Raw genomic sequence first — 21,857 nt, forward strand, 5'->3', positions numbered from 1 at the left:
AAAACCGGAATGACCTATCTGGTAGAATTGTAGAAAAGAGTGATTTGTCACCTACTCTCTTTACAGATCTGTCTGTATGTGAGGGCAACAACTGTTCCAACTACCTTCTGCCACACACTTTTCCCAAACCCCTGCACTCTTCTGTTGTGTTCTCTTAAATATTCCAGTAAATTCTCCTAACTGCCCTGTAGGACAAGACGGTTTGTTCATTATGTCAGCCTAGAAAAGTTGCTATTACACCATTTGCAGATATAAGAAATATATAATGGGAAGGGAAGTATATTGCCATACTATATAAGGAAAGAACATAGCTGCCTATTGAAAATTTAGATGTGTATCTTAGATCCTGGCCTATGGCAAAGAGGTATAACCTTTGGCTGGATAAACTCATAGGAATCTCCAACTCCTTCACAATGGGAATTGTTCTCAACACACCCTTTTAGTTTCAAAAATTAGACCTTAGGTAAAAATACACATGTATGAGAAGGGAGTTTTCTGGGGAAAAAATGTATTCTATTATATCACTCGACCTGGCACAGAGTGAGCAGGTAAAGACTACGAATTGTTCCCTAGTGTCCACTCTCTTCGTCTTCCTTCTAGAAAGAGAAGACCCGACATTTTAGATGAACCTACAGCCAAACAGTTGAAGACTATATTCCTCTGGTGTTCAGTATGGCCCCATGAGAACATTCAGGCCAAATTGGCAAAGGTAGAAATTATCTAAATTCAGAGTCACCTCCTGAAAGATAAATCATCTTTCTTTGCCCTTATACAGCTATGACAAGGGCACAGAGGTAAAGCAGCTTCCACCATAGAGATAGCTGACACAGTTGCTCAGTTCTTCTCTTGGACACATTTTCTTCACTTGGTTTCCAGAATACTAGAGTATTCTTATGTTTCCTCTCCTGACTTAACTGCTTCTTCTCAATTTTCTTTGTTGGTTCTTTCTGTTCTCCTAACACTGAAATTGCCCAGAGCTCACCAGTCCTTGTTCCTCTTCTTAATTATAATTACTACTTTGGTGATAATTTCATGGCTTTAAATGCTTTCTATATACAAATGATCCTCAAATATGTCTCTCTAGCCTTGATTTCTCCACTGAACTCCAAATTAATCTATTCAACTACCAAATCAAATTTTTCCATCTAGATATAACAAAATTTTGACATGTCTTAAACTGAATTCCTTATCTTCCTCCAAAAAAACTGTTTTATCTATTGTCTTCCCCATCTCAATTAGTAATTAGTCCGTCCCTCCACTCTTAGGCCAAAACCTTTGGAGATACCCTTGGTTCATGCATAGCACATCTAATCGACCAGCAAATGTTGCTCTATGTTTTATAATAAAAATCCAACTTCTTTGTATAATTTTTAATGCCACCAGGTCCAAACACCATCATCTCCAATCTGGATTATTTTAATAACCACCCTAGTCCCTTCTTCTCCCAGATTTCTAAGTATTCTAGCCAGAGCAAACCTTTCCTGCTGAAACTATTCCAAAGGTTTAAAAGATTTCATTATCACTTATAAAGACCAACAAAATATGACCTCCTGTTGCTTTGCTGACTTCATCTCCTAATTAAGATCTCCCTCATTCTGTTCAAGTCACAATACTTATTTATTCCAAGAAAACAATTTGCAATTACCATCCCAGAGCACTCACAATAGCTGTTCTCTGTCTGGAATTGTCTTTTTTTAGACAATTCATTTCAGACAATTTCATTCCTCACTTCATTTGCTGAAATGACACCTTCTCACCTTAACCATCCCTATTCACAAAGGCTAATACTCCATCTCACACACGTGTGTATGCTTGCATGAGCATACACCAGAAACCTTCCCTATTCTGTGTCCCTGCTGTATTTTGTCAAATAACACTTCATTTTAGCAAAAGGTACTATTTATGCATATATTCAGGTTACTGATTGCCCCGCCATACTACAAGAGATTATAAGAGGGTAAAAACTTATGTCTGTTTTATTCCTGATAAGCTACTAATAATGCTAAGCATATAATAAGAGTCTTTAAATGAATATTTCTGAATGAATAAATAAATGATCAAAGCCCTCCAACAGTACCAGTACCCCCTCATGTCTAGCCTATTTTGGGAAAAAGAGAAAAACTTCTTTATTATTTTAGCCATTTGTATTATATCCTAGTATATTTTGAAACACGAGCATCTGATAAATGTTTCTTTTCATCTTCCTTGCTCTGTCACAGCTATCGGTTTCCTCAGCTATAAAGTAAGGCACTTGAACAGGATGATTTCTAAGGTTCTTTCAAACTCTCAAACTGGACATTCTCGATGCTTACATAGATGTCAAGGGAAATCACAATTATGCAAGATAATGAAGGAAAACTGTCGAGATACGTCACACAGAAACTTGGGGTTGAAAATCATGCTAAGAGTGATTACTTTCTTAAATTAACAGTCTTACCATATTTAATGGAGTAAATAAAAAATGAACCAAATCTGCAGCACTCGGATTCTGGATGTGAGACTTCAGTTTGGACTGTAGCATTAAGAAAACAGATGAACAGATTACTATGATGTCATCAAGCAAAAAACAGATGCTCATAAAGGTCCAACACAGACTCAAAGCAAGAGTTCTTTACTACTAGTTTCACTTGTGAGATATGAATCAGCCTAGGTAAATCAGATTAAAAGAATTTAGTTTAAAAAAAAGTTAGGAGTTGCTCTTTTTTAAAAAAATTTTCTAAAAGATTGTATTTATTTATTTGACAGACAGAGATCACAAGTAGGCAGAGAGGCAGGCAGAGAGAGAGGGAGAAGCAGGCTCCCCGCTGAGCAGGGAGCCCGATGCAGGGCTCAATCCCAGGACCCTGAGATCATGACCTGAGCTCAAGGTAGAGGCTTAACCCACTGAGCCACCCAGGGACTGCAGGCGTTGTTCTTCTTTGATAATTCACTTGGATATACAGGTTTTATTATCTGTTGTCCTAATTAAAAGCAAATCGAGACACACATACCGAAAAAATCCACAACAACTTTAGCTCTTCATTTAATCAGGAATATCCTGGCTAGAATTTGATCTCTTTCATTTGTTTCTTTTAACTATATACAAACAAATTTCACTTACCAGAAGGTTAAATCCATGTTTAAACTTTTGTAAACAGTCAATGAACTCATCAGGAGGGGGAGGTTTTGCTCGCAGAGTTAAAACACCCTCTAAAAGAAATAAACGGGAAGCGGGACAGATGAAAGCAAAGTTGTCAGAGAAGCTATTAAATGAAAAAGTAAAAAGCCACATTTGTGTCTGTAAAATTTGATCATTCCAGATACCGCACTTCTTAGCTACTCTACTGCGTCTCATAGACTTACTGTAACAAACTAAGACAATCCAACATTTCAAAAGGACCCTTCTCTGCTTAGGCACTACTAATTCCTCATCAATTCCATAGATGTATGCTGTATCCTTTTTATGTCCCAATGACTATGCTTATCATCACAAAGACTATAAAAATGTGTGAGTTATAAACCCTGCTCTGAAGGGCCTTTAAAACTTTAGAAGACACAAATCGGTACATAAAAAGCTACACCAAGGAAGTGCTATAGAAAGAGACTGCACTGGGTTGGGAGATGGGAAAATGGATACCTAAAAGATGTTTCAAGGGGAAAGTAGCTTTTAAAACGGGATCTGAAAGGTCTGTTACATGGCAGTTTGGTAAGAAAATGTCATAGTTGGATATAACAGTATCAGTAAAAAAAAACAACAACAAAAAACATGGGGAAAGGAAACTGCATGTATGTGAGACGAAAAACCAAAGCACAGAAACCTGAATGGGAAAGTAGACCAAGGCTGGATTGTGGGGTGACCATGACAATCAGGGGGTTGGAGTAGACTTAAATCGTAAATAGAACATGGACTTAAATAGAACATGGAATTAACATGCTGTTCAGAAGAATGAAGTGACTACGTTAGAGCCCGAAGACAACTGTCCTCCCAGAATAAAAGACTGAAGACTTGAAGACTCTTAGAGATCTGGGTAAAAAATGATGACAGCTTGAAGCAGACATTAGCTATGAAAATGAAAAGGGAAACAACTGGATAAAAAACACACTAAAGGGGCGCCTGGGTGGCTCAGTGGGTTAAAGCCTCTGCCTTCGGCTCAGAGCATGATCCCAGGGTCCTGGGATCGAGCCCCACATCGGGCTCTCTGCTTTGCGGGGATCCTGCTTCCCCCTCTCTCTCTGCCTGCCTCTCTGCCTACTTGTGATTTCTGTCTGTCAAATAAAAGAAAAAAAAATCTTAAAAAACACACACTGAAAAACTAAAATTGATTTTGGCTGCACTCTAGAGAATGAAGTCATGCAAGAATCTGTGCTCTTAAATCTGGATGACCAAGAGGATAGTACACTGAATAAAGTACACAGATAGTACACAGAATACAGCAGGAATAAGTGTTTGAGACATAAGGAAGCAATAATACTTAATTTCAGACTATAGGGAGGTGAGGTATATCCAGATGTACACATCTGGAAGAAAAGTTTACACGTCACATGCTTAGGATGTAGACATGAGCTAGAGAAAGACTGGGAGGTCATGCGTCTTGAAAGGGATACCTACTTACTATTCTTTGATGTACTTCATTTCCTCCACAATTCTAAGTTTATACATTTTGAGGCTTTTAAATAACTACCTACAACATACCCCAAAACTGCTTGCACATGAGCTGGATATATTGTTTGGGAGTTATGGGATTAAAAAATTCAAATCTATTGATATTTGTTAACTATTTTAATGAGAAAAATAAATACTTTTAACAAAATAATGAAGTTCTCTATAATAAAATAAATCAAAATATGGTAGGAACAGAGCTATGATTTTAACAGACATTAACGAAAGGGTCACTGGCTGAATCTCAGAGTCTCTGTGATTTAGGTTAAGTATCCCAGAGTCTTTTCTTACCGTAGCCAACTTGGAACCAAAACTGACCATTCCCTGGGCTCTGCTTAGTCTCTGCCTAAATCCCAGGTGCAATCCCAACACTAGAAAAGGGACTTTTTGGCCCACTGTCAATGGAGTTTTGCTAAGCAGTTCCCAAGGGCAGAAACTCTGCCTACCACTGGAATTCTGAATGGTTTTTAGAAGATCAAGAAAATCCAACTCACCTCCTGGTCCTTTCTTTTTACCTTTCTTACTTTTCTTCCTTTTAGAAAGCTCAGAAAATGCTTCAGCTGCTTTTTGGAGTTTTGTGATAAAAAATTCAATGTCATCCAAAATATGGTTTAATATTTGCTGGAATTAGAAATCAGAGAATAAAATATAAGCCAAAATAAAACCATTTTTGCCTTGACTGTATACTGTTAGTCAATAAAGGAAAATCAGAAAGCTTTTTTTAAAAAAAATACCTCCCACATGCAACTTTCAAGTTTATCACTAATTCTAAGAAAAAGAATTGAACTAAATATACCTATATGTGCAGCTAAAGTCTGACATTTTTCTTTAGCTTAATTTTGTTCTATTTTCAATACCATAAAGAAAGCATTCACAATATCTCTTCAGATTATTATTTTCAACTACTTTAATTCTCTCATGGTGTTCTCCCACATAAAGTTAGGGGGAAAAATCTGAAGAAACACCTTGTTAGAAGAGCAATGAGAAATTTTGTTTTTCTAATAAATGTGCCAACAATATTATTTCATGGAATTAAAGGTTTATAGAATGTTGTGATAACCAAATAAACACACAGATAATCTAGAATCATTATTAATAAGAGTTTCCATGTAGTAAAATAGAATTCATGGTGAACTATTTTTAAGGATTATTGGATCAGTTATTTTTTTCCTTAAATGGTTTTATTTTTAATTTTTATTTATTTTTTAAATTTCTTTTCAGTGTTCCAGAATTCAGTGTTTATGCACCACACCCAGTGCTCCATGCACTACGTGCCCTCCATAATACCCACCACCAGGCTCACCCAACCTCCCACTCCCCTCCCCTCTAAAACTCTCAGTTAGTTCCTCAAATTCCACAGTCTCTCATGGTTTGTCTCCCCCTCCAATTTCCCCCAACTCCCTTCTCCTCTCCATCTACCCAAGTCTTCTGTATTATTCCTTCTGTTCCACAAATAAGTGAAACCATATGATAATTGACTCTCTGCTTGACTTATTTCACTCAGCATAATCTCTTCCAGTCCTGTCCATGTTGATACAAAAGTTGGGTATTCATTCTTTCTGATGGAGGCATAATACTCCATAGTGTATATGGACCACATCTTCTTTATCCATTCGTCTGTTGAAGGGCATCTTGGTTCTTTCCACAGTTTGGCAACTCTGGCCATTGCTGCTATGAACATTGGGGTACAGATGGTCCTTCTTTTCACTACATCTGTATCTTTGGGATAAATACTCAGTACTGCAATTGCAGGGTCATAGGGAAGCTCTATTTTTAATTTCTTAATGAATCTACACTGTTTTCCAAAGTGGCTACGCCAACATGCATTCCCACCAACAGTGTAAGAGGATTCCCCTTTCTCCACATCCTATCCAACACATGTTGTTTACTACTGTATTGTTAATTTCGTTCATTCTGACTGGTTTAAGGTGGTATCTCAATGTGGTATTGATTTGAATCTTGGATCAGTATTGATTATCTCACATACTATAGTCTTAGGTGACTTTCTCAAGTATGTGTGAAACCTGACATTCTTCTAATTTAAAAGACTAGAAACTGGGATTAAATAAACTTTTAAGTATAATAAATAATGGTGTAATATAAAAATTAAATTCCAATCTTCAAATTCCTGTATTTGTTTCCAAACAAGCTAGGAATGTGTATAACATAAATGGGAATTATATTGAGATCATATTTTATTATTACATCACAGGGCACTGTCATTCTGTTAAGTAAATTACTATTTTACTGCTAATAAAAATAAATACAGCTTTATCTTGAATAAAGAGTTAAAATCTACATATCTACTTTTTAAAAATTCCACTTAACTTTTATGTTTCAGGCATTATAAACATTTTTTAAATAAATGTCATGAAGAGATATTTAGCAGACATTTGAATTATGAATTACCAACTACCAAAAAAGTTAAAATTCCCCAAATCTGATAATTTAGTTTAAATTCCTTTATAAACTAGTTAATATGCTAGTTCTTCTACTAGAGCTCTATGCTACTAAATATTGGCCTAAAGGCAAAAATAGTTAAGAAAAAAACAGTTCAAAGGGCATAACCACCAATGGAAAGAGAAAATACAGTATCCACAAAACATCTTTATTTAAATCAACTTTGTTTTCTCTGCTATTTTTTTCCTCTTCAAAAAAAAAAAAAAAAAAAAGGCAATGGGGGCTCCTGTGTGGCTCAGTGGGTTAAAGCCTCTGCCTTCAGCTCAGGTCATGATCCCAGGGTCCTGGGATCGAGCCCCACATCCAGCTATCTGCTCAGCAGGGAGCCTGCTTCCTCCTCTCTCTGACTGCCTCTCTGCCTACTTGTGATCTCTCTCTCTGTCAAATAAATAAATAAAATCTTTCAAAAAAATGATTTTAAAAAATTTTAAAATAAAAAAAAAAAAAGGCAATGGCCTCAAGAGGAATGTTGGACCTACCACGTCTCTGTCAATTCGGGCCGCCATCATCTCCGGTGGTTCCTCCTGCTCGTGGTACTGCCTTGGTTTCTCAACTGAAGAAAGAAGAATCACAAGTGTTTCAACCTGTTACCTAAGCAAGATCAATCTAGGTAATGAAACATGAAAAGCAGCTAGGCAAAGAGTGCCATTGCAAAAGGGAACACTTTTGCTGGACACAAAATCAAAACTGCTCATCATCTGTGAATGACATGCATTCTTGACCTCACAACGAAGCACTTGGCCAGGCTGATGTGCTGGCCTTCAACCTTTATGATGTCTATTTACCCTGTAACTTCCCTCCCTATTCTCCCTCTTCTCAATGATAGCTGCCTGAACCAACCCTAATTTCTCACCCTATAACTCCTACACAAGAAAGAAATATAAACTCACATTTAAGCACCTGCTCCTCGAAAAGGGGTCAACTAAATTCTAATGCAACCTCCCGTTCATTCCACCACTGTGATTACAACAAAGCTCTGGGGGTTCTGACATTAAAGTACTTTTTAAAAATTCTAGTTGTCATTAAGCTTAAGACCCACAGTGTTGGGCTCCCTGATTTACACTTTCTAAGTATAAATACCTACAGGATTTACAAATTAAGTAATACATATCTTAAGAGCATTCAAGATGTTAAGTTGGCTCAGTTAGCTAAAGCATGATGTTAATCATAAGGTTCTTATAATGAACTCCCTTCTGGTTAATACTACCATTAAACAGATACTTCTACAAATATTTCACAATAGATTAAATAAAAGAAAAATTGTACAGATGAAACAGGAAAAATGTAAGATCAATAATGGAAAAAACTCATACTACATCATCATGACTCATGATGTTCAATATAGAAAACTACAAAAAATACTGGGACTTCTGTATTGCTATACCTCTTCTATGCCTTTCCCTACAAATGGAATACTGGCCCCCAAAAGAAGAAATTATGGAGTCTTATGAAAGTTAATTAGTGGTTCTTAAGTACTTTAAGATAATTAGAATTTATATTTATGAAATCTTGCCAGTTAAATGCTGTTTTACATGGAGTTAGTGGCTTCCTTGGGTATAGTATACTATAGAAAGCAACATGTTGAACTTGAAATATAGCTAGTAAGAATTCCAGATTAGCCCCGAAATATCATTTAGAGGGTGAGGTAAGCAGAGATGCAGTATCTCGAAGGCTTTCTCACAGTCTGTGGCAACACTTGGAACCCACTGCCACTACTCTACAGAGTTTACTGTTGGAAGTCAGGGTAAGTGCATGTCAAGGATTCAAAGGAAAAGTTTAGTCTGAGTTAGCCAGAGCCTTCAGAGGGACCAAAAAGATACTCCTTTGGGGGGATTTCCAACCAAAAACTGGCTTGGATCCAGACAGAGCCTCACATGGTAAGTGTTAACGTTCTATTTAGCCTAGTAGAAAATAAGAATTTCTGAAAATTCTTACTCTCATTTAAGTAGGTAAGCTTGCACAGTATTTTTTAGACAAAATCTAATTAGAGCCCAGAAACAAAATTTTCTCTTTCTTGTAAATTATATTAGGTTTTACAGATGTTTTCACAAATTTACTCAGAATATTTATAAACTCCTCTTAAAATATTTCCTCAGCTTCAAGGAAGACTATTTTGTTCCCTCTCAAAACCCACATCTCTTCTACCAAAACAGTAGAAACAAAAGTATCATATGAACACAAAAAGTAGGAAACACTCTAAACTCCAGTTTTCTTAAACACAAAATTTCACAGAAAAAAAAAAAATGGATCAACAGAAATTTGTATGATTTCTAAAAATAAATTGTTATGAAGTTAAGTATTCTGCTACTTCATTTTTGATAAATGGGTGTTTCAGAGATTTCTTTCTTTCATCTGATTGGTAGCTGGATTTAAGTGTAAATCTCTAAAAATAACTTCAAGGATACAAAAAATATAAGTAAAATGGAAAGCAATTCAGAAATAAAAAACTCGATTTGGCAAAAATGAGACGAACCACATGTTGTATGTATTATACTGCAGTAGAGACTGTTGTAGACATTATTTGCTTTCAGATTCACAACAACCTATGAATTATTATCCCTACTTCACAAGTGAGGTTGAAACACACAGAAATACTGTCCAAGGTTATTACACAGCAGATCCTGGTCTTACTCCAGGGTCCAGCCTTTGACTCAGCAGACTTAATGTCCAGAGTCACTCACTGATGGCCACCAAGTTCTATTTTTTAACTACATTGTTAGTTATCTGCATGAATAATGCCTTATTAGATAAAGGATAAGTGACTTAAGTCCATTGAACAATAGGGCAAAAGAGTGATGCTCTAGTCTTCATCAAACTCAAACTCATGGATCACAGTTTATTTACTCATAATGAAAAGACTGGACCAAACATATTTGAAGGCATTTTCAGTCATAAAAATTTCAGATTTGATAAAAAAAATTAATAAAATCAACATTCTTACATATAAAAAGTTATGCTAAGTTCTATGCTAGGATTATTTGTCTTTGAAAAAAAATGTCAAGGTAAAATGATGATGCACAGAGAGGGCCCCTTTGACAAGTTTAGCAAGAAGGAGATGCTTTTACTCTTGTCCTAATACTGCCCTGATAGCCTTTATAATGTAAGCACAACAATTTTCCAAACAGGAGAGTGGTAACATAATAATAATGGAAAGAATTTTGAAGGACAGTCTTTGCAAAAAAAAATTTTTTTTGTATATAAAAAATGTATAAAATGTATTACCATTTTTTGTTAGTTGAGTCAAACTTCTTATTTTTGATCATATTTTTTAAAAAAGACTGTAATCCTAATGCCATATTTATTTAAAAGACTGATCTGAACCCTCATATACAATAGTCTTTTTTTTTTTTTTTAAAGATTTTATTTATTTATTTGACAGAGAGAGATCACAAGTAGGCAGAGAAGCAGGCAGAGAGAGAGAGGAGGAAGCAGGCTCCCCACTGAGCAGAGAGCCCGATGCGGGACTAGATCCCAGGACCCTGAGATCACGACCTGAGCTGAAGGCAGCGGCTTAACCCACTGAGCCACCCAGGCGCCCCTACAATAGTCTTATAGTGTCCAACACTTAAATTTCCTTCATCTAAGTGTGGTATTTTTTTATTAAAAAAAAAGCGAACCTCAAGCTTCAGCTCAGAAATCAGTATCTGAATTTGAGCATGAATTATGTCACAACCCAAAGTCAATGTTAAATAAGCAACAGTCCCTAGAGATACTCACAGTCCCCTTGGTCAGCGGCCCATGCAGACCAGGCTGCCACCCGACTTCGAACATCCACCTGGGTAACGGTCCCAGGGGGCACCGGGGCAGGAGCTCTTGGTGGAGGCGGTATACCAGGGTCTGCTTTGGAAATCATCCTAAAAAAGATGAAAAAAAAAAATAGAATTTTTACCATCTCCATGTCTATCAATTCTCAGTTTATGGTATTAGTTCTTCAACCTTAAGAACAATGTCAGGGGGAGGACAAAAAGGATTTCCTAACCATTTCATATTATGTATATTTACAAGTATATATGAAATACAAAAACACAGAAAATTTTTAATTCATCTGAACATTAGGTTTAATTTTTTTCTGGGTCTCCCGTGACTGGGAGAGGTCTCCACATACCTATTTGTACTCCCCCAGGCTACCTTCCCTTAAACTGCCACTCATCTGTCCTGACTCTGACTACACATATGAGAGAAGGCTTCTCAGAGAAAGAGCAGAAAACACACAGAGAAAGGTGCACACGTGTACTGGACAAACTCGGAAGAGCGAATGAGCTGAAATCACAGGCTGTATTCTGTAAAACAGACCTTCATTGAAGATAATTTTTCTAAGTCCTTAGAGCAACAAGAAAAACAAACCCAAAAAAACAAAAAGAAAAACACAAATAAAAAAACCTTAAAATAATTCTACCCCTTAATTTCTTTTAATGTTTTTACCTCAGGGCTTCTGGCCGCCTCTTCTGTTTCCCTCCTTTACTGTCGCTGATTGCACTCTCAATGTCTTCACTAATGAGGTTTGCCTGCAATGGAAGACAAGTTACCTGGGAGGTCATAGATTTTTCTTGTCTTGATGTATAGGTTCAAACAGCAACAACAAAAGGGATTATGTTCCCTGTCTGAATCAGTAAGCGTCTTGATGCAAAAGAAAAGTGTTCTTTTTTGAAAATGTGCTTTCAAAACATGACTCTTGGCAGTTTTTTAGTGTGACTTTTATAATGACAAATTTCAAAAACTGAAGAAATTCTCAAAGATTATTTAATCCAGATCCCATTAGTTTAGACAAAAGCTATCTCTGCATACAGCCAAAGAGAAAAGGATTTGCATATGCTGGAAATGTAAGTATAGATGGAAAATGTAACTGTGAGAAAATGTCTGCCTAAAAAGAAATGAAGGGGTTAGAAGTGCATGCCTGTAGAGCAGAGCTCCTTCCCCTTTCTCATCCTCAGGCTCCAGGAGGGGCACCCATTAACCTACTGGAACAAATCACTCAGTCCCAGCAGACACTTCCAGTTCAGGACAAATACAATATAATCATGGGATGAACCCCAACCCTAAGATAGAGAGAGCATGAGCGAGGAGAAGGTCAGAGGGAGAAGCAGAATTCCCATGGAGCTGGGAGCGCGGTGTGGGCCTCGATCCCGGGACTCTGGTATCATGACCTGAGCCGAAGGCTGTCGTCCAACCAAATGAGCTACCCAGGCGTCCCAGTTGTACCCTCTTTGATATCTACTTTATTTTGTCATTTCAGGTAAAAGCTAACGTTCTCCAAACAATTAACTTCTCTAATACTTTTCCAACAAGAATATTTGATTTGGTCTTCTTGAGAAACAATGCAAAGTTAGCAGCTTCTTAAGTTTATTTTGTTTGGTATGAAGTTTATTTATGACCAGTGATTATTACTGCATATTAAATTCCTGCTGGGATGTACTTACCTTCTATTTTTGTTCCTGCCTGTTCTCTGTCATTATGTATGTTTTTCTCAAATATGTACACTGTATATTCTTTTACCATAAGCACAGATAACCATAACATTTTAGAGCTGAAAGGAAATGTCAAGATTATCTAATCTGTCCTCTTTGCTTTATAAATTAATGAAACTAAAAAATACTCATATAATGGCTTGGCCAAGGTCACATTCCCTATTAAATGTGAGGGCTAATGCACCCTAGTTCAGAGTTACTTCTATAAAACTATCTTAGTTTCAGGAAGACATCATAAACATCATGTCAAAGACTCTGTTATGTGTGATATTAAATAAAATTGAAGATGCTTAGGAACCCTGAACTTCCTGGGCTTATCTTTCTAAGGAAAATTTTATTACAGAGGTGGGCAGGAGCATTGTATAAAACCCCGTAATAAAGAAACTTCAAAACTCAAAAGTGATGTTGTAACATGACCCATATAAAAGAAACTACATTATATTTCATTGTGTTTGTATTTTCAATGTGTCAAGGGTAAAAAAAAAAATGGTCTCATGTGGAACATAGCACTCATGAGCAAAAACACAGAGCTGCATAGTGTTATTTGAGTTTTTAGACAAAACAGTAATTCAGTAAATCTGTTTCAGACCCATCAATACCACCATCCCCGATCAGATAAAGCAAGCCCTTTATTCTCAACATTGAAATCCAGAAACTTTACTCAGCACAGTAACTCTTAGTTTCACAGTAAATTTTAGAGCACTGAAGCAAACACCAGATTTAAAATGTCTTTTAGTTTAGTCCTCTGTTTTAAAAAAATTTAATTAAACTTCAATATATTTTCAGAAAAAAAATTCACATTAATACTTACTTAATACTTAACAAATCTAACCTTACAAAATTCTTAATACCTTTCATGACTTTCAAAATGTACTACATAAAATTCTGATGAACATCACTATGTAAACTATATAAATACCACAGTTATTTTCAAGTAAAATTTTTAGAAAGTCATCTATATATAAAGCAAGAAAAAGAAAATTATGAAATAGACTGTTGACAGTCAATCTTAATTCATCTATCATATTTCTCCATCTATCATATTTCTCCCAGCATTTCTTTATAAAATAAAAATTACCTGTATGTTTTATAATATAGTCACAGGGATAAGTCACCGCTTTGGCAAAGCACCAATCAACTCAACCCAAAATGATTCCCCTTTTGGAGAAATCAACTCATCACCTAAAAATATTCAAGGTTGGTGATAATTTCTAACGTCCAACAAAGCACCACAAGTGATATGTATTTGCAAATTACGGTGTACTCTGAATACCAATCTTTAGAATACAGCATGTTTTTACTGGTAACTGTGCTTAACTACTTTCACATTATTACTTAGGGATTACCCATCCTGAGCAATTATTCAAGTCACGTAATTAAATGGTGAGCTTTAAATCTGTATCATGGAAAATGTCTAAGGGTTTCATTGCAATAATCCATGTTATGTGATTAGTGCAGAATAAAATAGGATGGCATGATTACTTATTGTTCATAAAGCACAATTTTAGAAGAATCAATTTTTAATTATATAAGTCCAAGTAACTCAATGAAGAATTCAATATATTACCTATGCCTGTTTTTTTTTTAATTAATAGAATGCATCTTTCTTTTTTTAAATACTACTCTATTTCCTCTTTATTTACTGGAACTCCCAGAAAGATATTAAGGTATTTGTTTTCCTTACAAAATCCTAAGAATCTAGAAATCCACTGGTCATGTGACTGAAGTGGCTAATCTAATAGCTGTCAGAACATCTAACTGAAAGGGGAAAAAAATTTGCTATTCTTTTACCTTAATCTCATCACACTGGAAAAGATGAAGATCTGGCTTGTTCTGAGTTGGCTCTTTGCACACCAGGGCAAGAATTGAATCATAGTTACAGGAATGCATCACAGCTTGGCAGTGCTGGATTGTGCTTAAAGGAAAATTCTCTAGTTCATTCTGTAAACAAGGAAAAAAATAACTTGTAATTTTTATTGAGTATCTAAAATCTACTGAACAAAGAGCTGTAGACACTGTACAAATAATTTTTGAAGTCTGAAGTCCACACTGACTGTGAATACCAGTAAACCCTGCAGACATAGAGAAGGAATAGATACAAGGTGGCAACAGAGAAACAAGGTGGAGCTAGAAGGTGAGTGGGAGAAAGAGCAACAAAAAGGAAATATTTAGCAGAGGAATGAAGTTATGTTCTTAATAAACAGAAGAAATACTGAATTTAGCACTACTGACTTCCTCAGGTTGTGAAGTAGAGATGATATTTTTAAGAGAAAAGTAAAGTGGGGCCTCTTTCCAAAATGATTCACCATTTTAAATGGCATTTTTTCCTCTCTGCCTATATTGTGTCAGAATTTCCTTTTACTTGAACATTGAACAGTCATACTCTTTTAATTTCTACCTTCAGTAATTCCAAATGTTAGGCTAAAAATAATACATCATTTATACTTTTTAAAAAGATTTTATTTATTTATTTGACAGAGAGTACGAGCGCAAGTAGGCAGAGTGGCAGGCAGAAGGAGAGGGAGAAGCAGGCTCCCCACTGAGCAGGGAGCCTCATGTGGGGCATGATCCCAGGACCCCAGGATCATGACCTAAGCTGAAGGCAGACGCTTAAGGACTGAGCCACCCAGGCGCCCCACACTTTTTTTTTTTTATTTCAATGACTCTCTCAAATGAAAAAATTCATTATATATATATATATATACATATATATATATATATTCATTCATTCTAGCCAAAAATGTTAAATAGCTGGGACAGAAGGATCTCACTAAAAAATACATTCTTCAAAGTAATTAACATGTTAGTATAAAAGTGAATACTCTCTAACCTATAAACAGCTACCTAAATAAAATACTGACAGATACTTAAGGAGCTCTCTGAATTCTATACTTAATGAGATATATTTAAAATGCTTATTGTGATACTAATGCCTTTATACAAATAGTAAGTGGATCATAATGAATTAATGAGAGAAACTGATTTTTTTAAGTAAAGAAAATACAATATCTGCAGGGCATCTGGGTGGCTCAGTGAGTTAAAGCCTCTGCCTTTGACTCGGGTCAGGATCCCGGGGTTCTGGGATCGAGCCCCGCATCGGGCTCTCTGCTCAACAGGGAGCCTGCTTCCCCCTCTCTCTCTCTCTGCCTGCCTCTCTGCCTACTTGTGATCTGTCTGTCAAATAAATAAATAAAATCTTTAAAAAAAGAAAATACAGTATCTCCAATAATGAAAATTTAATAATGAAAATTATTAAAGAACAAATAAAAGGAAAAAAAAGCAGCAACTTTGATTACGGACAGCATATACACACATACAGCATACCATGAATTTATTCTAACTTTTGATTCCCTGAGGTCCAGCAAAGGCAAATTTGGGTTCCATCAAAATAAAATGCAATTTATCAGAGGACAAGAAATAACAAATTTTCTTTCTCTGAAAAAGTAAATTAAGTACTATCCTTCCTTTATATATAATAACTTAAAACAATGAGGATGAGAGAAGCACTCAGTTGCTGTTCTCTCACTGTGTAAGATGTAGTTGAGAAAACAAAGGGCGGATCTTACTCTGAGTCCTATCAGAAGAGTCTAAGATGATAAGGACCATTGTTTTCTTTATCTTAGCAACTCAAATGCTTATCAGATGATGGGGCTCAGAAAAGTCCTGTATTGAGAGCTCCAGCATCATACCTACCAGTGGTTGTGCAAAATAAAGGTGCCTGCTACAGGGCTGGTGAAAAGTTAATACACACACACACACACACACACACACACAATCCCTTCATCCCAGGTTACTCAGTGACGGTTTGCCTAGTATATAATTAATATATGTCATAATGAATAAGGCTCCACTGGGGCCTTATTTCAGTGTTATGATTTTTTTTTTCTCACTTCCTCCATCTTATCCTTTGTGGATTTTTTTTTTCTCACTTCCTCCATCTCATCCTTTGTGGTATCCCTCTATCTCTAGTTTCAGGAACTGATTTTTGTGGGCATAATGTCTATGCAGTAGTATATTTCTTCTTTAAATTCACTGACAAATATTTTATTTTGTCAAACTTTCATCCACTTTTAAACAATATGACCTGCATGCCAACATAAATACCTGTGGAACTTTCCTGGAAGTGAAATCATCTAAATTTTACAGACTTACCTTTGATTCCAGATCAATCAGGCTCACAGCTCTGTCGTCCACTTGAAGAATCATATCCTGGGTCCATACTTTGCCCTTGGCATCGAGCAATTTCAGCTTCCTTATTCCATCATCAACAGTTATCATAGCATCTTTCCGATCCAGAACAAAGGTAGTCAAGTGCTTACGATTGACAGGAAGGAAAAAAGCATTTATAACACACACATTCTCTTAGTTTTCCGAAAGAAAGCCACAGTGACCCAACCAAAGTCAGCGAGTGAAGCAGGGAGGGGCCAACACAAGGTCTCCTCCAACGTCGTGGCTCTCTTATTAAGATAAGAAAGTCAAGCAGGTTTTTGTTGAATTGAGTCATAAAATAGCTAAATCTGTATAATACTGAGCCATACTGAGCTACATAACTAGAACATAAATTCTGAACAGCTTAAAAGCATTCTCTTAAGACTGATCCCTCCCACATCATTCCAGACTGGTTACTTAGGTGCTGAGCCACAACAGACCCTTTGCACTGCGGCTAGAAACAGACACAGGCAGACATGAGTGGGGAGTCAGCTACCACGGTAGTAACTGTCAAACTCGCCACGGTACTGAAACGAAACCTCACATCTCATGAAGCATGTTTGCTATGGGTAGAAAACAGAAAGTAAGAGCAATTTAAAAATTACTTCCTACTTAAATATGTTCTATAGGAAGCAAAAGTCACCTATGTAGATTCCAATCAAGAGCAAATATATCTTAAAAGAGAACTACACAGGAAAAATCAAACAAGAAAACCGTTGTTTAAATAGGTCTAAATCATGACTTTAGATAAAACTAAAACTAAAACGAAACCATTCAGTGAAATCAAAGGTGTAATTTCAAAAAAAGATTCTAAAATATAAAACAGAAGCACCTGTCCTGTTTTTAACCAAAATAAGGCTGCCAATGATAAATAAGTGGCTAATTTATTCTCTATGAAAACGGACCCCAGACGAACAAGATACTTCGTTATTTTACACCTCAGTTTTATAAAAAGCAAAGAAAAAGATCAACACAACTCACAGGACACCACAGGAATAAAACAAAACATAATTCTGATTTTACTACCCAATTTTTAGGTCCCTCAGGGTTCATTCTAAATTTTAGCAAATATCAAAACATCTTACTTCGACACGATATTGGGATATATCGGACACACTGCTGACACTGTCCCGAGCATAATTCTTCCTTTGTTCTGAAAGAGAGGTTGAAGAAGTCATTATTTAGCCACTAACAGGCTGAAGTTCATGTATCAGTGTCTTGTGGCCATCTCTAAAACGAGTCTATCTCACATATAAATACAGTAGCTGACAAGTCACCATTGTGTGGCGTATCTGAAAACACTCATTATTCACATTAAATGAAAAAGCTACAGAAAGCTTAAATGATATGCAAGAACAATTTGACCCAATACAAATTTTCAGAATCCCAAAAGTAAATCTAGAGTATCAATGTTGTCAGAAAAAGAGTTATTTAGTGTATGGGTTTTATTCATCAGATACCTACTCTTTGGTAAAAAGATAAAAACTGGCTTATAATTCTTTTCTCTTAGTGTACAGAGAACAAAACAGAATTGCCCAATACTGTCACAGATACTGTATTCTAGGAGTTAGACTACGTTATCAAGATAATGGCCACTACAAGGAACATCTCCTTTCACAACATCCAAACTATAGAGAGTGTCAGAGGAGATTCAAAACATGATTTAACCATACCGATTGCCATTAAATTTTAACAGTTTCCACACAGCTACAGAATAAACAAATGTGATACTCAGAATTGTAGATACTGGCTTTTAGAAAATATGAGAGTCAGGTAGAAAGTTACTGCACCACACTTTGGAAAAAGCAAAAATAAACCTTTATTTTCTTTCATAAAATGCTGCAAAACCAAAATATAAGATATGTGGAGGCAATATTTTGTATTTGTTGTTCTCTAGTCAGGTAACTTGCTTATTTGTCGATTCAGAGCTGCCTATTCTTTCTAAAACAGAATGGTATGATGAAAAAGAAACCTGAGTAAGAACCAGAAGATTACTGACTCTAGCTTTGGCTCTCTCACTAAGTAGGATGCTCAATTAAGGCAAGACGTTTAGCTCTGGACTTCAGCACTCTTCTTGTAAAATGAAAGAGTGAAATAAGATCAGACCTCAAGACTCCCACAGCACTAAGATTCAGACCCACACAGACACAAACACACATGCACACGTGTGCACACACAGGCACACACACATGCTCCTCAGCTTTCCTAATATCTAACTGCTTTCAAATATAAACATGTTTCTTTCAGTTAATATAGAAACTTTTAGATCTTCTTACAACTTCAGAAGTTGAAAAGTTCTCCGGAGCATGAAAGCAAAGCAAGTATAAAAATATAAAGTATGGGGTGCCTTGGTGGCTCAGTGGGTTAAAGCCTCTGCCTTCAGCTCAGGTCATGGTCTCAGGGTCCTGGGATGGAGCCCCACATCCGGCTCTCTGCTCAGCAGGGAGTCTGCTTCCTCCTCTGCCTGCCTCTCTGCCTACTTGTGATCTCTGTCTGTCAAATAAATAAATAAATCTATCTTTAAAATCTTAAAAAAAAAAATATATATATATATATATATATACATATATGTATATAAAGTACATATACAGATTCGGAATGTTAACAGAATTTTTGAAAACTCCAATATAGTATTGTTTCACAATGTATACAGTAGTAATCATCTTCTATAGTTACCTTAAAACCTAGATGAAAAATATCCATATTCCTCATATTATATCAGTCTGATATTATTCCTATATATTCTATTTTGCTTTTGCAGCATTAAGTTATGTAACTGAAACAGACACACTACAAAATTCGGTATCTTCTACCTTTCTTCTTTTGTTTGGATGATGACCTGAAGAAGTATGATCCATCTGTTCCTACCAAAATAATGTGATCAAAAAGAAAGATTTGGTTTCACCTTAAATTTTTCTATTTCAATATAACAAAATGTACATAAGCTTCACTTACATGACTATATTCTACATACTTAAAAAAAAAAAGACCATAAACAACCATGACTTTTTCTGATGATTAGCTGAGCATTAATCAATGTGAAATAGTAACAAATGGAAAACTGTTCTCAGGAGAACTGGTGACACACAATATAAAACTGAGGAACATATCTGACAAAAGCACTTTGAGAAATAATCACCATTTCAGGATCACGGGTCTATCGCTTTTCAGCGCGACTCTCTATGGCAGACGCAGGACATGGAGGTGGTTCTGTTCCCTGTGGTCTGACCGGCACAGCAAGAGAAATGGCTGTGGTTGCCATGGTAGCCAGTTGTGATATGAGAACCCCAGGACACTCAAATGCTTCACCGAGTCTTTCAAATAAGTGACCGGTAAACACAACTGAAGCTCAACTGTATGTTTTGTAATTAAAGATTCTCATTATGAAGTAGTAAGAACGTGTTTTCCCCCATTTTTTAATATAGTTTCTTAATATCATAGAAATGTATATTACAAGTACAAGAGAAAAATACTGCCTATTTGATAGTCTTTGTAAAGAACATGACATTCACTGATCACTGAATGCCTAGAAGATACATGTTATTTCTAATACTCCAAATGCAGAATCCATTTTAGAAATTGTTAGCCTGCTTTCTCTGCAATGTTGCCCAATAAATAAGAGGCATGTGTTACAAGAAATTACCTTTTAAAGATCCTAGCAGTATATAAATGCCATAAAATGGATTTATAAATAAGCTAGTAGTCCTAGTGATTTAAGCCAATGAATAAATAAAGGTTAATATTAACATTTTAATACAAAAATTTTGAAAGAAAGTTCCTAAGAGGCAATTATGGTACATTTCTTTTTTATGAGCATCGTATGTACTCTCAAGCACAGTTGTAAATAGTAATTATGCTCTTAAGCTGAAAATCTCACCAAAAGCCTTAAAAAAGCATGAGAAATCTAAATGAAGTCTCAATGATACTCAAGATAAAGCCTCTAATGACGTTCCCTACTTTCACAATGGTCGTCAGCCTGGGCCACACACTAGAGTGAACTTGAAAAAACAGTGCCTGGCTCCCCCCCCTGCTAGGGACTCTACTGTAACTGGTTCAGGATGAGGTCTGGGCACTGGAATTTATAAACGCCAATTCTATTGTGCAGTCAGGACTGAAAACCACTGGTTCAAAATTTGTACAAACACCAACTCATCTACTACATGTTACTCCCTGAAGTCGAAAATCTTTCTTTCCAAATTAAGAGCGTAAATCATCGTCAAATAGTATATTAAATCATCACTGAAGAAATCAGCAGATTTCTGGGTTTCTCATGTTATAGGTGGCTCAACTGCTCAGACAAAAGCCTCAATTTCTATCTCCTTTTCTCTCTCAATCTGAATTGATTTTTCCTACTCACTTCTATACCATAGACTAGAATATACAAACCCAAAGAAATGGAATAAGGTGAATTTGGTAACCAACGATGAAAATCCTTTACAGATATTTTCGCATTATCGGTTTGATGCTGCAGAATTTGATAATTCACTTCCAGACTGGGAGCATTAAATTCAGGTTTCAGAAGACTTCGGTGACTGTGATATATCAATGTAGGTTCATCGACTGTAATAGCAAACATACCACTCTTGGTGCAGGCTGTTGATAGTGAAGGTTATATGTGCAAGGTGGTACATGGGAAATCCCTGTAGCTTCCTCTCAATTTTGTTATGAACCTAAAACTGTAAGTCTTATTTTTTTTTAATGTATGTTTTGGGGTGCCTGGGTGGCTCAGTTGGGTAAGTGTGTGACTCTTGATTTCAGCTCAGCTCAGGTCATGACCTCAGGGTCCTGAGACAGAGCCCCATATTGGGCTCCGTGCTCAGTGGGGAGTCTGCTTAAAGATTCGCCCTCTCCCTCTCCCCCACACTCTGTCTCTCTCTCAAATAAATGAACGGAACATTTAAAAAAAAAAAAGAGCTAATATTCAGATAATTTTATTTTCTCTTTCTCTGAAAATAAAGCATAGCTTCAAAGTGAGGATTGGCAATTAAAAAGAAAAAAAAGGTAACATAAAAGTAGCTGCTGAGTATTTATTTCTCTCTCTAAATAAATCAATGGGCTACTGCTCCAATTACTTTAGACTTTCA

General features: G+C 36.1%; 1 protein-coding gene across 4 annotated transcripts in view; it reads right to left on the reverse strand.

Annotated features, from left to right (window-relative positions):
• EPS8 (epidermal growth factor receptor pathway substrate 8) overlaps window positions 1-21,857 on the reverse strand; it is a 183,200-nt gene that overhangs the window by 36,504 nt on the left and 124,839 nt on the right. For all 4 annotated transcript variants that reach the window (XM_044228690.1, XM_044228688.1, XM_044228689.1 and 1 more), the window contains 9 exons: window positions 17,859-17,926; window positions 16,717-16,878; window positions 14,356-14,505; window positions 11,522-11,604; window positions 10,817-10,953; window positions 7,579-7,652; window positions 5,134-5,260; window positions 3,101-3,189; window positions 2,438-2,512 (listed from right to left, as the gene is read on the reverse strand). In XM_044228690.1, coding sequence (XP_044084625.1) covers window positions 2,438-2,512; window positions 3,101-3,189; window positions 5,134-5,260; window positions 7,579-7,652; window positions 10,817-10,953; window positions 11,522-11,604; window positions 14,356-14,505; window positions 16,717-16,878; window positions 17,859-17,926 — 965 coding nt within the window. The remainder of the gene's footprint in view (window positions 1-2,437; window positions 2,513-3,100; window positions 3,190-5,133; window positions 5,261-7,578; window positions 7,653-10,816; window positions 10,954-11,521; window positions 11,605-14,355; window positions 14,506-16,716; window positions 16,879-17,858; window positions 17,927-21,857) is intronic.

This window comes from Neovison vison, chromosome 12, assembly GCF_020171115.1.
Source record: "Neovison vison isolate M4711 chromosome 12, ASM_NN_V1, whole genome shotgun sequence".
NCBI lineage: Eukaryota > Metazoa > Chordata > Mammalia > Carnivora > Mustelidae > Neogale > Neogale vison.